The 20891-nt window shown below is 39.9% G+C and overlaps 1 protein-coding gene across 1 annotated transcript in view; it reads left to right on the forward strand.

Moving 5' to 3' along the window:
• Positions 1 to 9675: 9675 nt before the first annotated feature.
• The window catches only part of TRIP10 (thyroid hormone receptor interactor 10), a 32271-nt gene continuing 21055 nt past the window's right edge, over positions 9676 to 20891 (forward strand). The window contains exons 1-6 of the mRNA XM_015813275.1: positions 9676 to 9791; positions 12584 to 12640; positions 14125 to 14272; positions 15828 to 15890; positions 17937 to 18041; positions 18759 to 18887. Of these exons, the coding sequence (XP_015668761.1) occupies positions 9724 to 9791; positions 12584 to 12640; positions 14125 to 14272; positions 15828 to 15890; positions 17937 to 18041; positions 18759 to 18887 (570 nt within the window). The 5' untranslated portion in view covers positions 9676 to 9723. The remainder of the gene's footprint in view (positions 9792 to 12583; positions 12641 to 14124; positions 14273 to 15827; positions 15891 to 17936; positions 18042 to 18758; positions 18888 to 20891) is intronic.

Here is a 20891-nt window from a genome sequence, read left to right on the forward strand (position 1 = left end):
AGGATTAGTTTGTGAGCCAGTACGTTCTTGGTCAGTCAATGGCTACGCTCGCGTCAAGACTGGAAAATGGAACCAGGACGGGGCGTGACAACTTTGGCTGACTTGATCTGATTGGGCAGGAATACAGTCTCCACCCATTCTGTGGATCCTCCATCTCCGTGCTGAGAAAAGGCGTTCAGGTAAGACAACGCCCCTTCTCAACACAGCCTGCAAATAGAAATGCAAACGAGTTCAGGAAAATCTCTGCTTGTCTAATATGTAGATCAGCTTTGTCTCACTTGGTACCCTTCTAATAAATAAAAATTCAGTTCCCATAATCTCTGCCATTATGGAAGTTGTTGTCCTTCAGACTTAGAAGGCTCCAGGTTGGGATTAAAGTTTTTATGTAGTTTTCTCAAGAGATAGCTAAAAGCTCTTTCTCTTGTCTGCAGAAGAGAACTCTGAGAAATACTTCATATGCAACTCCCAGAATTCCTCAGCCAGCATGACTGGCTGAGGAATTCTGGGAGTTGCAGTCCACAAGTCATAAAAGGGCCAAGTTTGAAGACCCCTGTCTAAGAGAGTCTTAGCCTCAAGAGGTTTTACTCACATTCGGTACTGAATTACTGATGAATCAACACAAAAAGTAAATATTTTTCTGATTATTTCAAGAATTGAACTAATTAGTTCAAGAATTGGATGTTTTTTTGGATGTAGTTTTTCCTTGGCTCTAAGCTTTTGGGGAAGTCTGCTGTCTCTAGGTTGCTTACAGAGTTTTGAAGTATTTCTTTGAATTCTAAGAGAACTCTTTCTCTTACCCCACTTCCCACGAGCTTCCATGATAGCTTCCCTAGTGGGCCATAGAATCGGGATTCTCTCTTTCCCTAATTCTGTCAGTCACTGAAGCTCTGTGGGAGAAGGAGCCAATGAGACAGATGTGTCACATCAGGGCCTCTTTTAGTGCTCTTGTGATTTTTTTTTTCCTAAGAAAGCAGAAGCTAGTAGAGAAAAATAAAAAATAAGCTAGATGACATACCTAAACATTATTTGCTCTCTCCAAACATAGTTGTTGCATTTGAATCATTCCATTTATGTACGAGCCAATGATATGCATGGGTGAAACAATACTTCTCATTAGACAAACCAGTTGCTTAAAAAAATACTGTTTTAAGGCACATCTCATTATCATAAACACACTCTGCATGAGCTAAATTTCACACTTCTCTGTTTAAGCCTTTAGTAATTAGACTCCATAGTTGAAATAGAAGTGTTTCTTTCTTAACAGAATAACAGAATTGGAAGGGATCTTGGAGGTCTTTTAGGCCAACCCCCTACTCAAACAGGAGACCCTATACAGTTTCAACAAATGGCTATCCAGTCTCTTCTTAAAACCCCCATAAATGGAGCACCCACAACTTCTGAAGGCAAGCTGTTCCACTAGTTTATTGTTCTCACTGTTAGAAAATTTCTCCTTAATTCTAGGTTGCTTCTGTCCTTGTTTAATTTCCATTCATTGTTTCTTTTTCTTGCCTTCTGGTTCTTTGGAAAATAGGTTGACCCCCTTCTTCTTTGTGGCAGCCCCTCAAATATTGGAACACTGCTATTGTGTCACCCCTAATCCTTCTTTTCACTAGACTAAACATACCCAATTCCTGCAACTGTTCTTCATATGTTTTAGCCTCCAGGCCCCTAATCAACTTTGTTGCTCTTCTCTGCACTCTGTCCAGAGTCTCAACATCTTTTTTATATTATGGTGACCAAAACTGGATGCCATATTTGTACAAAAATCTGCAACTTGCAGTGCAAGCTTTTCAATCTCATCATCTCAATTTTTTGAAACTTATTGTCTTATAAAGCTCTTAGATTCTTCAACTAAGTTGAACTCAGGACTGTGAGGCAGGACATCATCTCTTCAACTGTGGTTCCAGATTTTGAGTGCCTTGGGAAAGAAAATACTTTAAAACCCAGGTATTGATTCTGCTCAGGCTACAGTTTTATTTTAAACCTGAGATCTGGATTTTAAAAAATGGTAGCATAGAGGTTTGTGTTCTAAGTATATTGGCACTTCTATTTTGATGTCTGAAAATGATTAAGTAAATCAGAATTTATTTTATTTGTGTGAAATTAGATTATATCCTCTTGCAGTTATTAGATTTTTTTGCTGATTTTGTTCCTTGTTTTAAGGCAGTGTTTGAAGAATCTGTTTTTATTAGGATTTAGAAAGTAGATGGTCTGTGCTTAAATAAATAGAAAAATGGAAACACGAATATCTGACTATTCAATAAAAGAATTCTAATTTGCATTAGAGTAGTAATGACAGAGTTTGGATATGTTTGATTGCCATGAACATAATTAACAGCCCCCTTTATTTTTAAATATAAATTGTGGAACAGAAAGTACAATGCATTTCTGAATTTCTGAATATATATTTGGAGGATGTTGGCAGTTTGACTGACATATTCATATTGCTAATATTTGGATAGTGATCTAAAAGTACCGTTTGAAAAGTTATAAATCTTGAGGTCAATCTTATTCTCCTATCCTTCCTTTATCCCTGCATTATATATTAATGGAGAATTGTTGAGCTGCTTTGACCTCCACTTATAGAATATAAAAAAAATTAAATTATATTGAACTGATTTCGGGGGCTAACCACTAGGTTATTTCACAATTAATCCTGTATGTGCAAATGTAGGCTTATGGGGGGAATTTATGTGATAACACAGAAAAAGATTTTCAAAATGAGCTTGTTCTGTACTAAGAAATCTATGTCAAATTTCCTTTGTTCCAGTCAATGAATTCAAAATGTCTCCATTAATGATTGACAGATTAATTTAAGCACATTTCAGATATGCTTGCCTAAAATATGTCTTTTGGACTTCCTAAACAGCAAGTATGTTTAAGACAGTAGCCTCATATTATTATTAATTAGCCTTTTGCCATTTCATTTCTACTTCAAATACTTTACTATAAATCCAGAAACTTTACCAATTCAACAGATCTAATAGTCTTCCAATCTACATATCAGCAGAAAACTTAGCCAAATTCTTTGAGTATCTTCTTTCCACCTTTAAATTTTAGAGTCTTTATCATAAAATTATTTGCCAGTTTCTTCCCATTGCCATTTTTCTCTTTCTCTGTTCCTGAATGATAGGCAGGTTGCAAATCCTCCCATGTTTAGCTCTGCATCAAAGTGAAATTAACATGGGGGCGGGGCGTGGAGGAGGGAACAGTGTTAACTCTTCAACATTATTAGGGATGAATGTATAAAATCTGACATGGATAAGGTGGTGGTAGGTCCCAAATTTATCTCTTGGTGTTTGACAAATAAACTGTCAGCATGGTTTTGGAATTATGTCTTAAATCTATATTGGAATTCATGATGCAAAATTTCTTTTGGCTAAAACAATCCTTTAAAATGAATTGGCAGTGATCCAAGGATTCTGTCTGAAATTGATTTGCTAGTTGTGTTTGACTGCAAATTAAATATATCACATCTCTAAAATCCTGTGACCTATCTGTTGAAGGAAATGTGAAGAGAACGTCACGTGACGTCACGAGTTTGACATGCCTGGACTAGAGATTGTGAACCTTTGGATGATACTGATTGATTCATCAGCTCTTATCTTTTAAAAGGGTAGCAGCTGATCAAACAAAAAGCAAAAAAAGAAGACTGTCAGGAAAATTATTTTCTTAAATGTTACTCAGTTTATTGATGGTTAATTTACATTATTAGGAAGCACATACCAGTGGAGATAAAAAATCTTTCCTTATCGCTAGTAAGTAGTGCCAGTTGGAATTCTCCCCAACTGAGGTGATGAGTCCAAAACCACCCTTTAGAAGAATGATCTGTGACAGAGCCTGTTGCTTTCTCCTTCCATCTTTTTAAAATGATATATGTAATAATAATCAGGCTAATCTAATTGTAGCCCTGTCTATGTATTTGCACGTAGATTCCCAGCTAAGTGCCTTCAGTGCATTGAACTTTTAGTTCCCTTGAACTGCTGTCATCCTACACATTTGGAGAACACCAGATTGGGAAGGCTAGAGGTTTAAATAGAAAGTGTGTGTCCTGTCCTTCAAAATGGTCTGCTTTTTGTAAGAAGCCCTTTCTTACATAGTGGTAAAGCAGATCACAGCCTTGTGTAAATGTTTCAATGAAAATCAATGAAACAAGATATAATATTCTTTACGTTACTGGATGTTATTGAGAAATTTAGCAAATTGTCTGTACCTTATAGCAACTGGTAACGTTCATCTTTTTAAGGTAGGTTTTAAATGTATTTTTATAATGAACTCCATTATTTAAATCTGCAGTTAGTTTAGGGTTGCTTTACATTTGCATAATAAGATACAGCCAAGATCTAAGTCAGTCCCCACTGTTGTGTTTTTCAAATTTTTTGGACTACATTTCCATTTTCCCTAGCTAGCATGGCTGATTGCAATACAGAGGGATGGAAGTTGTAACCTGACTCATCATGAAATCACCAGATTTTGGGAAGGCTAAGTGATTCAGTGAAACAGTATGAAGCTAAAACCATTCATTTTAGCTGCTAAAATTTTTTCTCTTGTTGGATATAATAGAAGTAGTCCTCGACTTACAGCAGTTCATTTAGTGACCATTCAAAGTTACAGCGGCACTGAAAAAAGTGACCTATGACTGATTTTCACACGACCATTGCAGCATCTCTGTGATCATATGATCAAAATTCAAACGCTTGGTAACTGACTCACATTTATGACAGGGGTCATGTGATCACCTTTTGCGACCTTTTGACAAGCAAAGTCATTAGGAAAGCCAGAGTCACTTAATAACCATGTTACTAACTTAACAACTGCAGTGATTCACTTAATAAATGTGTCAAGAAAGGTCATAAAATAGGTCAAAACTCACTTAACAAATGTCTGACTTAGCAACAGAAATTTTGGGCTCAATTATTGTCATAAGTGAGGATTACCTGTATTTCTTTGCTTTTCATATCTCTTCTGAAACATTGTTCTGGTAATGATGATAATAGTGAAATGTTGGTTTTCCTCCCCAAGTGGCATTAGATGACAGCCAGGGAAAGTGTTGCTGCTGCTACATAGCCTTGAGACACACACCTCCCCTTACCTGTCAATGTCTAGTCTAGAGAGGAAGCTGATAATGCACTGATGACATATTCTGGGGGTATTCTTGAGGGAAGAAGGGAAGCGTTCAGGAGGCAGTTCCTTTTCTCTGTGACTGCCCTGCATAGAGCTTGTGCATCTCCCAGCTTCAAGAAAGAAAATCATTTGCTATGTATAATTTATACCTGTGGCGGAATGTAGTCTGGATTCCCAGGAGGGAGGAGCTGCATTCCAGAGGACAAAAACACAGCAATGTTTGGATAGTTTGGTTGGGAGAAATAGGGTCAAATCAGCCCCTCCGTAGAGGTTCTCAGAATCTATTTGTAATGATGCAAGTAGTTGTTTTAGCTTGGCAAGATTTCTGCCTGCCTGTCTATCTGTCTGATTTATGTGCCATCCATCTCATCTACAGGTGAGGAACAATGAAGGAAACTGCTCAGAAGTAACTCTTTGTGTCTTGGTTTTTGGAGCCTGCCAATACCAATCATTTAAAAGAAGGGAAGAAATTTTACTACCATTGTTCAGTGAAACTTGGGTTACCCAAAAGAGTTCAAATGCAGGCTCTGGACTGCTCACTCATGATGCTGTAATTAGCTATATTCCAAAGTAATTAATTTTAAATATCAGAACACAATGCATCCTTATTTTCAAAGAAATTTTCAAACAGTAGTTTGTTTTATGCATTCAGGATGGAAAAGGAAACTTGTTAGAAACCTTCCTTAAATATTGTCCAGCTGTAAGTAGTTGTCTTAAAATAGGATGCCAAGAAGAGGAAGTGAAAGATTGCATCTGACTTTGCTAGACTCTAAAGCTGAGAAAAAACATTCCCATTCAATCCAAGTGCTGGCTTCAAGATGGTTTACTCCACCAGCATTAGTGCAAAGCTGTTCCCCAACAGATGCAGCTTCCATATTAAGAATTAAAAGAAATGCTTTTCCCCCCAGTGATTGGCATTCTTGGACCTTCTTCACCTCTAAAGACTACCCATTACAAGTGCCTCAGAGCATTTGGGCTACATGTCACGTGGGTATCAGTTGCAGGCTTTACTCTAGAATTGTTGTAGGTTTCAAGCTGGGCTGAAAATAATGCCAAAGAAGGAATTGGAGCCATCCCTCTTCAGCTGATGTCCCAAAATATGGGGAAGAGACAGGGCGAGGGAACAACGGTTTGTGCCTCTGCTGTCTCTCTTCACATCGTTTCCACATTGCTTTTGGATGTGAAAAGGGAACCAGTTGGAAGAAGGATGGCTGCACCTTCATTTTAGATCTTCCCACCAAGATTTTCACTTAAGAGTTCCTTGATTTATTGAGGTGGCTTATGAATGAGATGCAACGGAATGTGATAGAGGTGACAGGGTGGAATTCATATTTTTACACTCCTTCCTCCCTTTTCAGTTTGAATGCCTATTCTCTTATATTAAAAATATGAATTTAAATTTCTTACAGCTAGGACAAGTGTGCTTATCAAGTGATCTGTGTCCAAACAATATAATATTAAAACATTCCTGGATTATAAGGGAGTAATTCTGTCTAGATATTTGCATTGATATCTCTGGTTAGAAAATGTATCATAGAGTTGGGAAGTGACTCTCTCTAGATCTCATAGGTAGCAGCTTGATGTTGTGATAGTTTTTATGGAAATATTAGTGGAATTAATCAGGGATGAATTACTTAATAGAGGCAAAATGTTTTGGACACAACGTAACTAAATTGCTAATTGTTCTTATAAAAATAACCATTCTGGTACAAGACTTTTGTTAATTCAGATTACTTAATATTTAGAGTACTTGAATTCAGAGTACATAGTTCATTGCTGGTTTGCACATTAAATCATGTCAGTTTTTAGATTAGAATAGAACTGGAAGGACCTTGGAGGTCTTCTAGTCCAGCCTCCCGTTCAAGCAGGAGAACCTATACTACCTCAGACAGGTGAATGTCTAGTCTCTTCTTAAAAACCTCCAGTGATGGAGCGCCCATGATTTCTGAAGGCAAGCTGTTCCATTGGTTAATTGTCCTCACTGTTAGGAAGTTTCTCATTAATTCCAGCTTGCTTCTCTTTGTTCAGTTTCCAACCATTGTTTCTTGTCCTGCCCTCTAGTGCTTTGGAGAATAGTTTGACCCCCTCTTCTTTGTGGCAGCCTCTCAAATACTGGAATATTGCTATCATGTCACCCCTATTTCTTCTTTTCTTTAGACTAGCCAAACCCAAGTCCTGCAGTCGTTCTTCATATGTTTTATTCTCCAGGCCTTTGATCATTTTAGTTGCTCTTCTCTGAACTTTTTCCAAGGTCTCAACATCTTTTTGGTAGTATGGTAACCAAAACTGGTTGCATTATTCCAGGTGTGATCTTACTAGGGTTTTATAAAGCAGTACTTATACTTTGCATGATCTTGATTGTATGCCTCTGTTTATGCAACCCAGGATTGTATTAGCTTTTTTGGCTGCTGCTGCACACTGCTGGGTCCCAGTCAAGTTCTTTTAACACATTTGCAGATCATAATCATTTTCAATATATTTTTGTTTCTTCTCACAAACGTGTTTAGTTGGAGAGCCTGAAATCCATATTTATGGCTTTCTCCTGTATAACTTTCCAGTTTTAAAAGGCCACATGAAAAGGAGAACAAGAGAATGACCAACAGCAAGGTGGATGGATTCCATTGGTGTCACAATGTCTGCAATGTTGAAAGACTTGGAGGACCAGTTGAGAACATATCATCCTGGAGAAAATTAGGGTGGTTGTTAAGATTAACAGGGGCTTGATGTGGCACATACTCATTGTCAGTTTTAAAAGGCCTGATCCAGATGTTTTCGATTTTAGTTGATAAATCTACAATGTTTCTGTCGTTTTAGATTTAACATTCTCGTGTTTGGAAGTAATTAGTAAAACAAAAAGTGGAGAGGGAATGTCTCCTATTTATACTGCTTTAGGGATAGTACCCATGTTTCCCCGAAAGTAAGACTGGATCTTATTTTTTTTTTGCCTCCAAAAGAGGCATCGGGTCTTTTTTACTCACCACCTGCATCGACAGCCCTGCCCAGCTGGTCCACTTCTTCTGTAGCTGAAGGAGCAGCTTAATTCTGTAGCTGCATTCTGGCCTGCATTTCGCAGTGAGGCCTTTCCGGAAGGCATCTACAGCGGAGTACTGAGCTATGGATTCAATCCATAGCTCAGTTCTCAGCTGCATGGGCCTTTCCAGAAATGCAGGGCTGATTGAGAAATGCAGGCCTGGCTGCAGAAGACGCCTCAGAAGAAGTGGGCCCGCAAGGAAAGGCCTGGCTGCAAGGTAAATGGGTGCTGGACATATAGAGCAGATCCACACCCCCACCCCCGCTCTAGCTTGATATTTAAGTGTGTGCCTCACCCCAAAACTAGGGCTTGTTTTTGGGGTAGGGCTTACTTTCAGGGAAACAGGGTATTTTTCTATATATCACTTCTAGTTCAATAGTGCTGTGTCCGGTATTCCGCCAAGTAAATTAAAAATTCTTTATTCTTTATGAGACAGGCATATTAAGAATGCGATACTGTGGAGAACTGTCTGCCTTGAGCTTGCTAAAGTATATAAAACTAGAACTCTCTTTAGATAGTAATTCTGTCACATTGATCCTGAGGCAAACATTGCCATCTGTGATTTCCAAAATTTGAGGAGATGAAGTGTACATTAGTGGATAGAAAAAGGTTGGACTTTAATGTCTGCCTGCCACATTCTTGTAAAACTTACTCTGATTCCTGGTTAATGTCATGGGGGTGGGGGGGGAGAGGTATATAGGAATGTGGTGTATTGTTTCTTAAATACTATTCAGTATAAAAAGTTGAGATGCAAAAACCCTGGGCCCTTGCTTAGATGTTTAGTAGCATGAAAAACAATGAAGAATTTGCAATGTCAGCTTGAATTGTGCTGATGTGAGTTGCATGAGTAGAATGACCTGCTTTCCCCCTATTTCCCACCCAATAAGCCTAGAGAGCAACTAGGCATAGAAAAAAGTGTTCATTATTTGCATTAGCTTCTGTTCATAGAGCTTCAACTGGATTTTCTCTTACATTAATTAGGGACTACTTTCCACAGCCATATTGCAATACAATAAGGGTCTGGCTAGGACTGCAAAGGTTTCCACCAGATTGTTATTTTTATGGGACACGACAAAGTGATTAAATACAAGTGAGAGAAATCATTAGAACTGGGTATAGTTATACATGTATTGAAGATTAGTTTTTGTCTGGACCTGATTACTTTTATGGATACAGTCCTTGGAACGTCACTCAGAGGCTGAGAGCAACCCTTGACCTAAAAAGCATTATAGGTTCTTGACTCAAGCCTCTGAATAAAGTCTGGTTATTTTGACAATAGTGTTTCAAAATGTGGCAGAATATTTGCATGTTTGGTTGTTGCTTTTCCTTAACTCCTAGTTTGCTACATGCACAGAATTCCTTTAGGGAGTCCTTGCCGATAGTGTAAAAGCAGACATAGCTCAGTCACCCTTTTTTTGTTATCTCTGCCTGGCCTTTGTGACACAATCTGTTTGGGTCACAGAAAGAGTCTGTGGGCTTTCAGTTGCATTGGGTCACACTTCTCCCCTCTTCCCCTCCAGGATCAATTTGACACGATTGAGCGCCACACCCAGTGGGGCCTGGACCTGATGGACAGATACGTCAAATTTGTGAAAGAGCGGACAGAAATCGAGCAGTCATATGCAAAGCAGCTGAGGTAGGTATGAAGGAGTGGGGGTGACAATGGGGCTGACAGATGCTTGTATTCGGGTTTTAGGAAAGGAAAGAATCCAAGTACTTACGTAGCTCAGCTCTGGGGGAAAACAGTTATTAAGACTGCCCAACCCCAAAATCAAACCCTGGACTTTTTCCTGAAGCATCTAGACATGTCATTGTGGTTTATTAATTCAGTAGATGGGAAAATAGGATTTTATGTAGAAAGCAATATAATACTATATAATATGTACAAATATGGAATCCCCTACCCCAGAGCAATCATAGCTGCTTATATCTGTGTCCTGTCATCTGAGGCTCAGTAGAAACTCTATGTTTGGATATCAGATGCTGGGCACAAACAGAAAAGAGTTATTTCCATCTAAGGCCATTGTTGGATGCAAGCACATATACTGGGAGTTATTGTCCAACACGTGTAGGGGGTACCAAGATGGAGAAAAGTAATCTGTTCTCTGTGGAGCTCTGAAAAAAGTTCTCTTCTTCCACTAATTTAGACTCCTGAACCCAGTACTTTGATTTAGTATTTTAACTATTCCAAATTAGCCTTCTCTATGGCTCAAGCCCAAAGCATTGTTCTTTCTTTGCCCCCAGTTCCTAAAACTGTGGTTCCAAGTATCCCTGAACCTGATCCAAAGGCTGATATAGTCCCTGGAAGACCCAGAAAAGTTTAAAATGTCTGGCTGACTGGTGAATTCCTTAGCCATGACTTTCATCCCTCTGCTTAACCCCACAGTGTTTAATTTCCAGACAACTCAATCCTAAGTCTCTGAGAAGCTTAGCTTGGACAGCAGCAGTACAAAAGTAGCCTCCATTCCCCCACCCCCAATAATTCCTAAGACTATTTTGAATTACTTCTGGTTTATGGGGACCAAAATGTTATATCTAGTTTTGCCCTTTGAAAACCAAAGGCAGACATAGTTGATGGTTTGGTTTGTTTTCATAACTGGTTAACTTATTTATCTTTTTGCCGGTAATCTCCCCATACATTCCCTATTCAGCAGAAATCAAGAGGGGGGAATTTGCCTGGATCCCACTCTATAAAATCTTTTCTCCTTTCCCTAGTCATACAATTGCAATGAGTAGAAAGGCACAAAGTCCAGTTTTTCCATCTCAGTGCTCCTGGACCACTTTTATCCCATCAAGCTGATGAAAGAATATGCCCCAGCTCTCTGGAAAGGAAGCAGTATTAACCTGTCATGTGTATTGCACAACTATAAAAACACTGTGGCTAATCTTGCTTAGATTTTTTTTTATTTTAGTATATTCTCGCTGATCAGTTGGTGTCTGAAAGGATTCATTAGAATTTGATTTTTCAAACTGATGGTCTGTTAGCATCACCTGTAGATTCCTGCAAGAATAAAGTTAGTAGTTCTCTCTTAGCTTTGCTTTCTGCACTTTCTCACAATAAACTCTGTTATGTGTAAGATGCTATTTTTGTGTAATGATACCCTGCACTTTTCTCCAGTGATGAGAACAAATGTTCTGCATCTGTTCATACAGTGGAAGAAACTGTTTTGGAAGGTGGCTAAAAACTGAGGCCTAAATGGGAAGCCCCCTCCTGTGAACCTTGCCCATACAAATAGATCAAAGCCGGTCCAGTCCAGGGTCCTCTTCCTCTTTTGTACCATATTGGCCGAATAAGAGGCCTCTTTATGGGCTTCCCTGAGCCAAGACTCTATTTCTCATTCCTGTACGCTGCAGTTGGTGTTTAGAGACAGCGGCAGCCTCTGAAGCCTGAGAGTGGTACACATAATCATCAAAGTCAGTGTCTGTAACTTCCACGAATTATTTAATTCCTTTCCGCATTGATGTAAGATCGGGGGGGGGGGCACATTTTGTGAGAACAAATTCTATACATAAAGGGTACTCCACAGGAAAAAAAAGAAATTTCCTTCTGTTCGCTGTCCGTTTCCTCCCAGCTTGTGAATTTTTCAAGAGGTTGTGAGCAGTGTCACTCAGATTACAGTATTTCTGCACTGTTAGACTGATTACAAGATAGCGGATGCAAAGCACAGGAATCAGGAAAAATATATCTGTGATGCTTTTAGGCATTGTTTAATTAATTAATTAAGAGCTGAAGAAGCTTCTTGGATGAGAAGCGAAACGTCTTCAAAGAGAAAAAAGAAAGTCCAGTTGCCTCGTGAAAAAGCACCTTTGGGACAACTATGATCTGGATGACTTTGAATCTCCATAGATAAATTAATTTATGATTGACTAATTTATTTATTAAAGTTGTATCTTTCATAATATTAAAGATAGCTTGAATGGCCCTCTTTTCTTTTGAGAACGTCAACTATAAATTATGTTTGTTGATTGCTCTACAAAGCAGTCCTGTTTAATAACCTCTACTTTGCATCAGCCACATGTGTAGTTCTTTTCTGATATTTTAATACATTTGCTGATTCAAATTATAGATCCAAGCTATAATAAGTATGGCGAGGCTGAAAACCTGTTGCTAATATTTTCTGCTGAAACAAAAGAAAAATCTGGAAATCTCTGCAACCAAGTAAGCTGGCTATCTCATATATGATTTGAGATAGATGAAATGTAGAGAAAGTAGGAAAACTCTTATTAAATAAGAATAATTTTATCCAGGCTGGTATATTAACATTTCCATCTAACAAAATCCAACAGTCTGAAGCTGCTTAAAAATCTAATAATGAAGTGTAATTATGTCTGAATGAGGCAGTATACCTTTTTAAAGTTAGGTATGAGCTCACTCTTTGTTCCATTTCAGGTCAATATTGTATGTTATGCATGTTATCTTCTTTGTAGAAATCTTGTGAAAAAGCACCTTCCCAAGAGGACGGCTCGAGAAGATCCAGACATAAAGTAAGCAGTGAGCATATGAATTTAGCTGCAACGAAGCCAGGGAGATGGCCACACAGTGCTGTACATATTTCAAGCAGATAAAACGTGTCTGTTTTTAAACTTGAGCTTAGCAAGACCTGGGCAAGACGACTTTGCAAATTGTTCAGAGCAGCAGTCCTCAAAAGAATGCCTAGGAAGCAGCAGCACATGTGATCCAAACTTGCATCCACTTTGCAGAACCAGTATGAGCATCAGCAGGAAGACAGATGATGAAAAGAACATTGCAACATAAACCACACGACTTACTTGATTCTGAGGTTTATAAATATGAAGGAAGACCTGTGGAACTCACCTTTCCAGTCATTCGGTGATATTTAGCATTGGTTAATGTTATTGGACTGACTGGGCGGCTCAGCAACCTGGCCCACATATCCAGGAAATGGATTTCTTGCTCCAGGAAATAATTTATCTCTCTCCATCTATATGCTTTAATTATTGATCTTGCAATTCAGATTTATCACTGGGGGCTGCTTTTGTTATGGTTGTACTTAGTATGTATGCCCATGTTCTGATAGCTCATATAAGTAAAAAAAAAGTGAAGAAAAAGGAATACCTAGAGTATAGCTCTTACATAATTTTAAAAGTACATCCAGGAAAGATACAAAACTTTGCATAAAAACTAAAATTCTGTGTCAGATCTTCATTATCTTAATACATTGGGTACAGACTTTACCCATAGGTGTGTTTTTTTGTACAAGACACTAGTCATAAATATAATGGCTACATTCAATTTGGACTGTCAATATAGGGAAGTTAGTTTAGATGCAGTTAGTATCTTTGTGGGAGGTCAATATATTTATGAATGTAAGCATAGTAAACAAAACTGTATTCTGTCTCCAGCAGAGAATGAGGAAATAAAAACAGTGCAAAAATAGTTCTGCTACCCAGCAACTAGTATTCTGTGGTTGTTCTGTAGTAGTCTTTTTTCTGAACAGATATAACCATCACGGCTAAGAGCAGTTAGTAGTGGATCTTCAATAAACTGGTTTAATTCCTTTTTAAATCATCTAAGCTAGTGCCCAGCTTAACAAAAAATCACATCTTTTTGCACAGTATTCCATGCATACATGTAGCTATTTTCATTAGTGGTGTGTTCAGAAGGACCACCATCTCATTAAGAAGGATTCACTTATTGGTAGAGGGAGAAAACAAGTCCTGCCCACTTCTTTTTCTATATTTCCAGGCTTTAGAAATTGTACATGTTTTCCCTCCCAAGTTGTCTCTTTACTAGGTTAACTCCAAGTTCTAGGGGTATCAGGGTCGCCCTGGTTGTAGCACTTAATGCCTGTTCTTACCTCCATGTTTGTTCTTTTCACCCATATCTTCACTGAACTGTGAAGGACCACACTTCATTTTCATTGAAGTGCAGTCCTGGAAGCTCTTTCTTGTTTGAGTAGGAGGAGGAGTTTATAGGTTAAGTTTAAATAATTGTCTTTTCTTTGTAGGTTTTGTCAGTACCAGGCTTTCCTTCAAGTGGTGAAGGAGCTGAATGATTTTGCAGGCCAACGGGAGGTTATAGCAGAGGATCTTTTAGCCCAGATCTGTGTGGAGCTTTCCAAGGACTTGCAGGAGCTGAAGCAGGAAAGGAAATTGGTAAAATTGTTGGGAGATGAACTGTGGCAACAAGACATTCTGGATGGTAGTTCAGCTAGTAAGACGGGCCAAACAACAGGCTTTGATATCTTATGCCCTTGGCTTGAGGGTTGCGTATTTTGATCTCCTCAGCATCTTTATTGTTGATGGCTCACTGAGAATTTGGTGTCTGGAAAGACTGATTTTCACTTTGTTCCTTTTTTGGAGGTCTGTCATCCATGGAGACCTTCCATGCTACTTCCCTGTTGTTGGTGGCTATTGCTCTTTTTGACCACTAGAGTTTGTTTTTCTAGATATTTATGGTGCTTGCATATTGCATTAAACACTGATTTGTTAAAAAAGGCCACAGTCACTTTTTCAGAAAAGTAAATATGGTATTTGACCAATTTCTGGTTGGTTTTTCCTCTCTTTTTAACTGCTTTTGTCTTGCACCCCTATTAAGAAACTTTGGCAGGACATAAATCTGCTTTATTGTCCTAAAATGAACCATGATTTTTTTTCACCAATCTTGATTACGTCCTTTATGATCCACATCTTCAAAACAATAAAGGCCCAGGAATGTTTTAGAATATTTTTTATTTTGGCACGCAACCGCTGATTGGGATAGTCCTTTCTAATTTATGGAAGTTTCAAAAATTGCTTGCATGGTGGCATGGAGGGGGCAGCAGTTTGAAGAGAAATTGCAGCTATTTATTTTAAAGACGCAAGAGTTCCAATTACAGATCTCCAAATGGCACAAGTTGTCATTGTGTGATTTTGCTCTCAGAAAGATTTTTGCAGTGCACCACTATAGAATCTATCCTGTCCTCTGTTGTGTTCAAATTTCAATAGTGCCTCTGTGTAGGAATTATGGCAACACATTCATTATTACTGTGAAATGAAGAAGAAGGCTTCCAAGAACTTCCCAGAAAATGACAAGGATTCTTTTCTGAATTGATAGTACTTCTGATTCCGTGTCATAAATCTTGCTACCAAACTCCTCTCTTGGCAAAGTTGCCTTTGGATCTCTGAGAGTTTGAGTGGCTAGGAAAATGTTTTAAAAGCAATGTTTACCATTTAGTGTTCAGGTATTTTGTAAATGCAGTATTTAAATATTTTATCATTAATTTAAAGAGTAGCTTGTATGTATCTCCACCTCAGTGGTATTAGATCTCAAAACTGGAAAAATGCATGAATTGTAGATATTCTTAGTATAGTATTAGTGCAGGTTTCCCTCAATCACCTCAGGTGTTTCGTGTTTAGATATTCCTTAAATATTCACCCTCCTCCCCCATTTTCTGTTTTTGAAATTTTAGCTATAGATATTCTTGGAGATAAAATATGTAGATGAAAAATAGATTTTGAGAGAGCAAAAGCCAACTTTGATGTAAAAGAAGCCACGGAGCCATTTGATTTTGGAAAGCTCTTTGAGGTTGATTTCTGGGATTGTTGAAGATTTTACTCTTTGGAAGTATTATTGTCACCTAATGATTTGGGGAGGGAGATTCAATGTGTTGGGAGTTCAAGAACTTTTCATAATGATTTTCTTTCTCTTAAATTCCCTTTCACTTTCCAGTATCTGCAAGAAGGCCGAAGGGCTCAGCAACAGCTAGAGAATTCCTTCAAGCAACTTGAAAATGTGAGTTCTGATTTTCCTTTAACGGTTTAGATCAGCGGTTCTCAACCTATGGGTCGCGACCCCATTTGGGGTCGATCGACCATTTCACGGGGGTCGCCAAGCAAGGCTGTCCGCCATTTTTTTTCCCTTTTCCGGCGGGTGCCTTACCTCCCTTGAGCTGGGCCAGTTGGTGGTCGGCCTGCTCCGTCTCTGCCGCTTGCCAGCTATGCCTCGGCCGGCGCAGGGGGCGGAACCACGCATGCACGGCGCTCCCGGGCAGGGAAAGTCCTCGACTTACGACCGGTTGGGTAGTCCTCGACTTACAACCGGTTTAGTCCTTGACTTACGATCAGTTTAGTCCTCGACTTACGACCGGTTGGGGGTCGCGGCATTAAAAAGGTTGAGAACCACTGGTTTAGATTAACATACAGTATGTAAGGATTCTGTATTTTTGTCTTTGAAAACTTGTTTGCTTGATTCATATTTCAAGCAGGAACACAGCTGTGGAAGACACTGTTCCCCCCCAGAGGTCTCCAAACATTTTATGAATGGAAACATTGCTTGGAAAATAAATGGAGCTTTTTTTAGTCAAGCAATGATTCCTCTATCCAATCTTTAAAAATTCCTTGGAGAGTTCATGGATACAAGGAAACAGTGACATCCAGAGTGCATGTCAAGGGAGAGGAGGAACTTTAGGAAACAGCTCTGTTTTGGAAATTTCCAAGAATTTCTGATTTCACTTTCCCCAACCTGATGCCCTCCAGATGTGCTACATGTGTCATCCTGTAATCCCAGACCAGTATAGCCTGTAAGGCGGTTGTAGCTCAACCTAGCTTTCAGCACAAAATTAGGGGAAGCTGCTATAGAGTTTTGTGTATTGATTAAAATAATCATGGAGTTGGTTTTCTAGGGAGAAAAACCCCATTAAAGTAGAGTACAGCTTTTCAGAGACAAGAGCAAACCCTTTCTCTAGGATTGTTTTCATTGATAATTTCACACTAATGTAAACAGAAAACTGTAGCAATTCTTGTCAATGCTTATTGTTTTCAGGGTTTGCCTTTCTCCGTGATCAAAAATAAATGTTCCTATGATTGAATGTCCTATTCAAAGCACCGGATTTTCACAAAATAAAAAACTGCACATCATCAGAATGTTTGTCTGTGTGTAGACCAAGCATCCATATTGAACAAAAATTCTATTAAAAGTTGTATTTCTAAACTTAGAGTACAATACCCTGCTGCTATTTTTGTTTTCTTTTCCCTAGTTTAGTTCTGTTTAGCATCTAACTTTTTGCTTCCTGAGTTGGGGTAGAGGCCAATATAGAATACCACATTCCCAGCAGGTCTAACATTTTTGTTAAGTCTAATCTTGAAGACATGGATAGAAGTTAATGGGACAAATAAATTTGCTGAACCAGACATTTCAAATAGTTCACTTCAAGGGAGCTGTTCTTGCTTAAAACCAAAAGGCAGTTTATTCTCACCAATACAGTATCTACAGATTAGTCCTGAATCTAGTGCAGACATGTCAAACTTGCGACATCATGTGATGTCGTGCAACATATCGGGACTGTTTTGCCATTGCCGGCAATGGGGTGGGCGCGACTTCCGCATGATGCGTCCGGCCCATGGGCTGGCAGTTTGACACCCCTGATCTAGTGAGAAAATGTGAGTAGCTGAGATGGTTCTTTCATTATTGCAAAGCAGTTTTTGAAGGTTGTTGCTTAAGTACTTGCTAAAGATCCTCCACTTGATATCGGCAGTTCTGCTCCCTCTTTCAATACAGTTCTGTTTATATCATGAGATATAACAGTCTGAATCCCTTTTTAAGCATGCTTTTAAACATCAGAAGCAGAACCCCCCATCCTTTTTCCAGTTCTTGTTTAAAAACTCAGAATGGCTAATCAAATCAAGCCTATGCAGTGATTGTTCACAGCTCAAATGATAAGTCTGTTACTGAAATGATGCTATTTCGTTATTCAAGTCATTCCCACTTGGGTAAGCCAGCAAGGGAAGGCATAGCAAGGGGGGCTGCAGGCAAGAGGTGCTCAGGTGCTTTTCTTCACAGAGCAAACGAAAGTTTGAACGTGACTGCCGGGAGGCTGAGAAAGCTGTGCTGAATGCAGAGAAGCTGGATCAGGACATCAATGCTACCAAGGCAGATGTGGAGAAGGTCAGTATCTGGACTGTGCCACTGTTTCCCAGCCCCAGGAGTAGTTACGAGGACTTCTGTTATGGAAGCGATGATCAAGATCCTGACTCATTTGTGCTAAAGTCCAGGAATGGAGCTCTGCTATTGAACTTTCGGTTGGTTATGCTGATGTTATGTTTCTAAGCAAATGATGACTTATTTCCCCAGTAAGTCATAAAACCTGAGACACATCTCAGGGAAAACTTCTTGGAGAGAAAGAATGATGCCAGTTACCTTCCCCCCTATACACTTGCCCTCAAAAACGTATTGTCAAAGCAGTCCTTTGAAGCCCCAGATGCACTGGACACACATCTTCTAGATGGGAGGCATCTTGGAAAATGGTACATAAGTCACTTTTACTTCTTTTGGAAGAAAAATTTAAAAGTGCAGACTTTTTAAAAATCTCAGTTCCCAGAATCTTTGCCCATGTTGTTCAAACCTTTGGGGGGGGGGTTAGCACTTGGGGCTGGGGGGAGGGGGTTGGAGCACCTGAAGAAAGTGGTTCTTAGTTCTAGCTGGTAGAAACTAGAGTGATCTTGTTTCCATTTGGATGATCAAATTAAGTAGCACTGAGACAGAGAACAAGATTGCTTAAAATGCATACTTGAATGAAGGAAATTTGAAGTTGGATTCTATTCTTTACTTGTGGCTTTGCTTGAAATCCGGTTTTTCTCTCATCATTTCCCCAACTTTTCCCAGGCCAAGCAGCAAGCCAACCTGCGTAGTCACATGGCTGAGGAGAGCAAAAATGAATATGCTTCATATCTTCAGAAGTTCAATCACAATCAGAATCAGTTTTACTTTCTGGAGATGCCACAGATCTTTCATGTAAGTCTCTAAGCAGTTTTTACATATTTTTTTCTCCTGAATTTATGCCCTTTTCTGTATTAAGTAGTCCCTTGAAGTAGGTTGTACAAGCAGTAATAATAATTGTGAAATAAAAATTATAAATCATCCACTCGTAAGTGCTTCTAAAATAACCATAATCTGAAAGGCGAACAATGGAAACAGATCTAAGAATTAATCAAACAGCAGTTAAAGTCATGGGATCAGTTCAAGTATAAGGGTTACAAAAAAGCCTGGGAAAGGAAAACAAAGGTCTGCGCAGTAGGTCATCAGAGAGGTCCAGGGTATTACACTTCATGGCTGCCACCCTGGAAGGCAGTTCCTAGAACCAGAGGTCCTAGAATGGCTCTCTCTCTCTCATCCTGAGTCATAAAACTACAAGCTCTTTTCCCCCCAGTGTCTCAGTTGCTGCCAGAAAGGTACTGTGATGATCAGTAATTATATCTGTGATCCTGATCACTAAATTTCTCTTGGATTACTAAAATCTGTATAAGGGTCCTTACTGTGCAGATGCTTGCGTGAAGAAGTGGGTCTTTGGATATCACTTAAAAGTGGGGAAACAGCTATACTGTCAGAATCCAAAAATATTCCATCTCTAGTTATCAACTATGAAACCCCACATTTCTGTCTGCTCTGGATTCTGTCATACGATGAAGGGAAGGGGGTGAACAAAGGGGCTTTATGGCCCTCATTTCCTTCAGCCTACTTCAAAGGGACTGAATGTGGATATCACCAAATGGACTAACAATAACAATGGGGATCATTAGCTTTCATGTAATCCTTTTTGAAATTCCTCCCGGCAATGAGGAAAAGGGGGTGAGAATGTAAGGCCTAGAATTGTCACTGGGAAAAGGGGGTTACGGGGGTGTGACTAATGGGGGATCCCTTAAAACCTTGAAGTGGAGAGCTCAAACCCAAGTCCTGTCTAGAATGCCATGTAGGTCGAAAGAGAATTATTTGATGCCTGTTGGAAGAAATATTCCAGGAGTTCTGTCTTCTTAAGATGCAAAGTGGGGTGGGTCCTTACATTAGACAGGACTTGCAAAATTAGTCCACCTGGAAGGAAGACCCTTGCCGGGGGACTTTGCAAAAACGACCATGTCAGACAGTGGAGCAAGGAAGGGAGAAAACTCCTCTGAAAGGGAGCCGGAAAGTGAGCTGCTGCCCCGGCTGAAACCCTGCCAGCTGTCGGGATCTGAGAGGTCAGAATCCTCAGGAGAAGAGGTAGTGGAGACACGGGACCACAAACCTCGGTGGTCAATGGACGTTGGAAAGAAAGGCGAGTGGGGAAAGAAATCAAGAAAGGTGACTCTGAGACGGGGGCCCAAACAACCAGAGTGGAAGCAGGAGATGGAGAAATGCCTGCACGCAAGTGAGGAGGAAGGGAGCTGGGCACCGTACTCAGGCTGGATCCTAGAGAAAGCAATCGACCTAATGAAGCGAACTCTCAGCTCCCTAGGAGAGGGGAATCCTGAGCCCTACGGCCGCCCCAGCTTCTGGAGCCGCAAAGGGAGAGACAACGAAGGGGAAGTGAAACCTGCAACCCCGGGGACATCTACTGATCCAGTAGTCCCCACTCTCCGCCGAACCACAGATGGAAATCCGAATGGAAGAGACTACCACCCAGAACGAAGGTACCAATCCATTCAAAGACGTCCGCCGCTGGAGGTGAAATTCAAAGGGGAGCCAACACGCTTGGGATTCTTCCTAACCCAGTCCTCAGCTACATGGAGGAATATGGGCAGGACATCCCCAGCGACAAAGCCCGTATCCGGATTGTGCAATCGGCCTTAGACGGACCGGCCGCAGATTGGGTGGTGAACTTGCACGACTCCAATGCCCCAGAGCTCAACGACTTCAATCGTTTTATGTCCTCCCTGAGAAGATGATTTGAGGACCCCCTGGCTGACCGCAAAGCCCGCGAAAGGATAAAAACGATGAGGCAAGGCAAACGCCCGGTAGCCGAATATACACAAGAATTCCGGG

Source organism: Protobothrops mucrosquamatus, unplaced genomic scaffold, assembly GCF_001527695.2.
Source record: "Protobothrops mucrosquamatus isolate PMUCROS unplaced genomic scaffold, P.Mucros_1.0 scaffold150, whole genome shotgun sequence".
NCBI classification, from domain to species: Eukaryota; Metazoa; Chordata; class Lepidosauria; order Squamata; family Viperidae; genus Protobothrops; species Protobothrops mucrosquamatus.